At 41.1% G+C, this 6,744-nt stretch overlaps 1 protein-coding gene across 2 annotated transcripts in view; it reads right to left on the minus strand.

The window, feature by feature from the left end:
* Nucleotides 1-855: 855 nt before the first annotated feature.
* Nucleotides 856-6,744, minus strand: part of LOC121558178 (oxysterol-binding protein-related protein 3) — a 90,221-nt gene continuing 84,332 nt past the window's right edge. For both annotated transcript variants that reach the window (XM_045214273.1, XM_041871668.2), the window contains 3 exons: nucleotides 6,538-6,664; nucleotides 5,870-5,992; nucleotides 856-1,041 (listed from right to left, as the gene is read on the minus strand). In XM_045214273.1, the coding sequence (XP_045070208.1) occupies nucleotides 945-1,041; nucleotides 5,870-5,992; nucleotides 6,538-6,664 (347 nt within the window). In that variant the 3' untranslated portion in view covers nucleotides 856-944. The remainder of the gene's footprint in view (nucleotides 1,042-5,869; nucleotides 5,993-6,537; nucleotides 6,665-6,744) is intronic.

Below are 6,744 nucleotides of genomic sequence, written 5' to 3' on the forward strand. Positions count from 1 at the left end.
TAAGACAGTATTGTACAGTCAACTGCTGTGCTAATGTAGACTACTAGCTAAGCAATACAAAAAGGGTTGGATTATTTTACACTCTTTGCAGAACCAACAAGGGTAGTAATTCATTCTTTAGTACCTTGTTGAAGTATACACTATTTCTTACATGCTCTATTCTGCACAATGAGCCACTACAGGAGAAAAAACAGGACACAGTTTTGCATAATTGTCTCTACATTCGGAAGGTATGCTTGCATAAAAAGACTCCACATTAACACACTAATCGGATAAACATTGTCTATTAAGGCAATAAACTGGATAAACTCTCAAATGAAAAAATGAAAACCACAATAAATGATAAACCAGCAACAAGCGTGGGGGGAATGATGGATAGTAGATGGGCATGTGCAAGACGGAGTCTACGTCCCAAATGGCACACTATTCCCTTTACAGTATGATGCACTACTTGGTCTACTTGGTCAATAGTAGTGCACTATGTAGGGAATAGGGTGCCATTTGAGGCGTAACCGATGAGACGGATAGAGCAGCAGGCCTCCAGCCCCCAGAGCCAGCCTGGGTCACAGTAGAGACATAAAAGTCCAAACAGGGTCGTGTTCATAAGCACACACCGTAGCAAAATTTTTTGCAACGGAAACCGAAAAAGAATGTTCCTTATTGGACTGGAAGTTCAGGTAGTTTCCTCCCTGTTTCAGTCCGTTTTCTACCGTCTGGTGCCTTATGAACACACAAGCATTTATTATTGGACAAGTTCAGGTAGTCCCTCCCTGTTTCAGTCCTGTGCCTATTAAACACGACCCAGGTGTGTGACCAGTGGCCATAGAAGTCACATTGAGGTCACCACAATACAGGACAGTTCAGGTGGGGATAGCCTGGTTCCCTCCTCAGGTCACCACAATACAGGACAGTCCAGGTGGGGATAGCCTGGTTCCCTCCTCAGGTCACCACAACACAGGACAGTCCAGGTGGGCAAAGCCTGGATCCCTCCTCAGGTCCCAGTAAGTGTTGTTGCTAACCCAGGTGTCGTCCTTTGATTTCCTGTGGACAACAGAAAGACATATTCTTTACCTGAACTGAATAATGAAATACCTTTCAAAAAGAATCAACAACAAAAAGATCATCACGTTTTTGCTTTTTACTAAAAGTGCTCTCTCGAAAACTTGACTGGTGACATTTTTTGGGATTATATTAACAGTGGACTAATGAACAAATACTAAAATACAGTTTGAGTGAACTATGTCTTTAACACTCACAAGTTGGCCAACAGAATTGAATGGAAACTGAGCAACAGCTACTGAAAACGGAGTAAACTAATGTTTCCATAAACATCTGCTGTGGGACATTATCTATATTGTGTTATAAACTGTGTGGTTCGAGCCCTGAATGCTGATTGGCTAAAAGCCGTGGTATATAAGACCATATACCACAGGTATGACAAAACATTTATTTTTACTGTTCTAATTACGTTTGTACCCAGTTTATAATAGCAATAAACCATCCTCGGGGGTTTGTGGTATATGGCCAATATACCACACCTCCTCAGGCCTTGCTTTAATAAACCCAGTGGGAATAAATGCAGGTGGAGTTTACCTGTGGAGATGTATTGGAACAGGGCTGCCAACTTTTCTTCCCAAGGGCCCCCTTTTATACGATAAAGTCTAGATCCAATTTCCCCAAATGTTATTCCGCTACCAAATATGTTTTATTATTATAATTTATATGAACCCTCAATTTAATTATACCTATTGTCTTTTACAGAAAGGGCCCGATTCCGACCCGAGTTAAGCGCGTGAATGGAAAGTAATTCCTTTTCTATACACTGTTCTCTCTATGTGTATTCTGACCTTGAATTTAAGCAGGAGTGCTATTCACCTGCTATTCGTTTTGGGTGGAGATGAAATAAATGAAGGTGTGGCGGAGGTGTGTCTAAAGATACTCCGTATTCTGACCTTGATTTAATTCCCTAATCATTTCACCACCTTTACGTGCGATGAAACCATGATTAAGGTGTAGCGAACCTACCAGTTCCAAGTGGAAAAAGCATCTACTTTATCTTTCCCGATACAAATAACACCATTCTTCATGCCGTACAATTTAAATTCTGCATAATGCCACAGAATTTCATAAACTTTACTGTGGGAAAGTTGATATGTTGATATGCTTCAGTTTGCTGCCGTATGACTGGTTTCACATTCATCTCCAGCGATGATAAGGTAAAATAGATCTAAAACAAGTGTCATTTATATTTACAATTCCCTTATCCAAACGGATTATTCATTTACCTAGCTCTTATCAATAGCTCTGATCAAGTTGTCAATTTACAAGAGCTAGGTAAATTAATTTACAACTTGATCAGAGCTATTGATAAGAGCTAGGTAAAATCAACATATCATCTTTCCCACAGTAAAGTTTATGAAATGCTGTGGCATTATGCAGAATTTAAATTGTACAGCCTTTTAACTTGCAGGGATGGGCACTCTTGAACGTCTTAATTACAGGCTACCCTGACTTTCTCCGTTTCCTATTTCTATCATGTTAAATATTTGCCACTATCAGTATCGACCGTCAGTAGGCCCAATAACACATACTGTACGTTACACTTCCAATGTACTGTTAGTTCCCTTCAGTTGGTATAGCCTAAATTATCATTCCAATTAATGACATTGTTTCGTTCACCTTCATTTGCTTCCTGTGTAAACGCCATCACGACCATGTGGTTGTTGCTGAGGATCATTAGTAACAGTTGATAATATATACACTACTGGTCAAAGGTTTTAGAACACCTACTCATTCAAGGGTCTTTCTTTATTTTAACTATTTTCTACATTGTAGAATAATAGTGAAGACATCAAAACTATGAAATAACACATATGGAATCATGTAGTAACAAAAAGCGTTAAACAAATCGAAATATATGTTATATTTGAGATTCTTTAAATAGCCACCCTTTGCCTTGATGACAGCTATGCACACTCTTGGTATTCTCTCAACCAGCTTCATGATGTAGTCACCTGGAATGCATTTAAATTAACAGGTGTGCCTTCTTAAAAGTTAATTTGTGGAATTTCTTTCCTTCTTTATGCGTTTGAGCCAATCAGTTGTGTTGTGACAAGGTATACAGAAGATAATTGGTAATTGACCAAATCCATATTATGGCAAGAACAGCTCAAATAAGCAAAGATAAAATACAGTCCATCATTACTTTAAGACATGAAGGTCAGAAAGTTTCTCCAAGTGCAGTCCCAAAAACCATCAAGCGCTATGATGAAACTGGCTCTCTTGAGGACCGCCACAGGAGTGGAAGACCCAGTTACCTCTGCTACAGAAGATACGTATCTTTGTGAGACGCGGTGTGGGTGAACGGATGATCTCCGCATGTGTATTTCCCACCGTAAAGCATGGAGGAGGAGGTGTTATGGTGTGGGGGTGCGTTGCTGGTGACACTGTCTGTGATTTATTTAGAATTCAAGGCACACTTAATCAGCATGGCTACCACAGCGTTCAGCAGCGATATGCCATCCCATCTGGTTTGGGCTTTGTTTTTCAACAGGACAATGACCCAACACACTTCCAAGCTGTGTAAGGGCTGTTTTACCAAGAAGGAGAGTGATAGAGTGCTGCATCAGATGACCTGGCCTCCACAATCACCCGACCTCAACCAAATTGAAATGGTTTGGGATGAGTTCGACCGCAGAATGAAGGAAAAGCAGCCAACAAGTGCATTCCAGGTGAAGCTGGTTGAGAGAATGCCAAGAGTGTGCAAAGCTGTCTTCAAGGCAAAGGGTGGCTACTTTGACTTCCTAAATACTTTCCTAACCCTAAATAATCTACAAGATCAGAATATTTACAGTGGTGTAAAGTACTTTAAAGTAAAAATACTTTAAAGTACTATTTAGGTAGTTTATTTGGGTATCTGTACTTTACTATTTATATTTTTGCCAACTTTTACTTTTACTTCACTACATTCCTAAAGAAAAGTATGTACTTTTTACTCCATACATTTTCCCTGACACCCAAAAGTACTCATTCCATTTTGACAGGAAAATGGTCCAATTCACACACTTATAGAGAACATCCCTGGTCATCCCTACTGCCTCTGATCTGGCGGACTCACTAAACACAAATGCTTTGTTTGTAAATTATGTGTGACCCTGGCTATCCGTCAATAAAAAAAATATATACAATTGTGCTGTCTGGTTTGCTTAATATAAGGAATTTGAAATGGTTTATACTTTTACTTTTACTTTTGATACTTAAGTACATTTGAGCAATTCCATTTACTTTTGATACTTAAGTATATTTCAAACCAAATACTTTTAGACTTTTACTCAAGTAGTATTTTAATTGGTGACTTTCACTTTTACTTGAGTCATTTTCTATTAAGGTATCTTTACTTTTACTCAAGTATGACAATTGAGTACTTTTTCCACCACTGAGTATTCATAAATCTACCAATTGGTGCCAAAACGGAGCAAATATGCATGTATTCACACTGAACAAAAATATAAATGCAACATGCAACAATTTCAAAGATTTTACTGAGTTACGGTTCATACTAGGAAATCAGTCAATTGAAATAAATTAGGCCCTAATCTATGGGTTTCACATGACTGTGAATACAGATATGCATCTGTTGGCCACAGATACCTTAAAAGAAAGGTAGGGGCGTGGACCATAAAACCAGTCAGTATCTGGTGTGACCACCATTTGCCTCATGCAGCGCGACACATCTCCTTCGCATAGAGTTGATCAGGCTGTTGATTGTGGCCTGTTGAATGATGTCCCACTCTTCTTCAATGGCTGTGCGAAGTTGCTGGATATTGGCGGGAACTGGAACACGCTGTCGTACATGTTGATCCAGAGCATCCCAAACATGCTCAATGGGTGACATGTCTGGTGAGTATGCAGGCCATGGAAGAATTGGGACATTTTCAGCTTCCAGGAATTGTGTACAGATCCTTGCGACATGGGGCTGTGCATTACCATGCTGAAACATGAGGTGATGGCAGCGGATGAATGGCACGACAATGGGCATCAGAATCTTGTCACGGTATCTCGGTGCATTCAAATTGCCATAAAATGCAATTGTGTCCGTTGTCCGCAGCATATGCCTGTCCATACCATAACCCCACCGCTACCATGGGGCACTCTGTTCACAACGTTGACATCAGCAAACCGCTCGCCCACACAACGCCATATACAATGTCTGCCTTCTGCCCGGTACAGTTGAAACCGGGATTAATCTATGAAGAGCACACTTCTCCAGTGTGCCAGTGGCCATCGAAGGTGAGCATTTGCCCACTGAAGTCGGTTACGACGCTGAACTGCAGTCAGGTCAAGACCCTGGTGAGGATGACGAGCACGCAGATGAGCTTCCCTGAGACTGTTTCTGACAGTTTGTGCAGAAATGGTTACACGTGGTCTGCGGTTGTGAGGCCGGTTGGACGTATTTTTTTCCCCTCATCAATCTACACACAATACCCCATAATGACAAAGCGAAAACAGGTTTGTAGAAATGTTTGCAAATGTATTAAAAATAAATGACTCGAAATTGAGCTCAGGTGCATCCTGTTTCCATTGATCATCCTTGATGTGCATCAGTCTTCCTCTGGGAGTTTATCACTTGTTTCTAGCATTGTGGAGTTATGAGTCGTTATAGATCGGTTTATACAATTGCGAATTTGTAAAATAAACAAATACACAATATATTATTTTAAAAAGACCCCTCAAATCAACGAAGGTCCCGCGAAACTTTGGCGACCCCTAGATTGGGAACCCCTGTACTAGAGAGCTCATCTCCTGTGTATCCAATGGCCACTTCTGTGACGGCTTAGACACCCCCCTCTATCCAGCTCTAGGAGTTCACCTGAAGAATCTGGGTTCATGTGTCATGCTGTTTTCATCCAGGACTCTGCGTCTGTCTCTCTGCTGCTGTTCTATCGTCTGTTTCTGCTCCTCTGCTGCCTCTACGTTGCCCTCCTCTAGCAGCCTGATACACACACACATATACACACACACACAGAGATAGAGGGACATTTGGGTTAATTTGGATACACAATAAAGCAAACCCAACTGTGTATGGTGTAACAATGGTCATGTGACGCAGTAATACATCACTGTGTATGGTATAATAATGGTCATGTGATGCAGTAATACATCACTGTGTATGGTGCAATAATGGTCATGTGACACAGTAATACATCACTGTATATGGTGTAATAATGGTCATGTGACGCAGTAATACATCACTGTGTATGGTGCAACAATGGTCATGTGACGCAGTAATACATCACTGTGTATGTTGTAACAATGGTCATGTGACGCAGTAATACATCACTGTGTATGGTGTAACAATGGTCATGTCACGCAGTAATACATCACTGTGTATGGTGCAACAATGGTCATGTCACGCAGTAATACATAACTGTATAACGCACATTCCTACATTCATACGCCATGCTCGTCCCTCAGTGCAGACAGAGTTGTCACACTATTTGACAATGGTGTGTTACAGTAACACTCTCTGTCTCTCACCTCTGGTCGAGCCGTAGCCGGGTGTCTGTGGGAGGCAGCAGTAGTTTCAGTGAAGGGTCCAGTTCATTGAGCTCCATAGCAAACTTAGTGAAGCCGTAGTACTGCTCATGGTCAGCCGGCATGGCATCTGAGAACACACAGAGATGCACGCAAACGCACAGGCACACACACCAGAGACACTCTTTTACAACCCAGAGAGATGATTCT

Source organism: Coregonus clupeaformis, unplaced genomic scaffold (assembly GCF_020615455.1).
Source record: "Coregonus clupeaformis isolate EN_2021a unplaced genomic scaffold, ASM2061545v1 scaf0228, whole genome shotgun sequence".
Classification (NCBI taxonomy): Eukaryota; Metazoa; Chordata; class Actinopteri; order Salmoniformes; family Salmonidae; genus Coregonus; species Coregonus clupeaformis.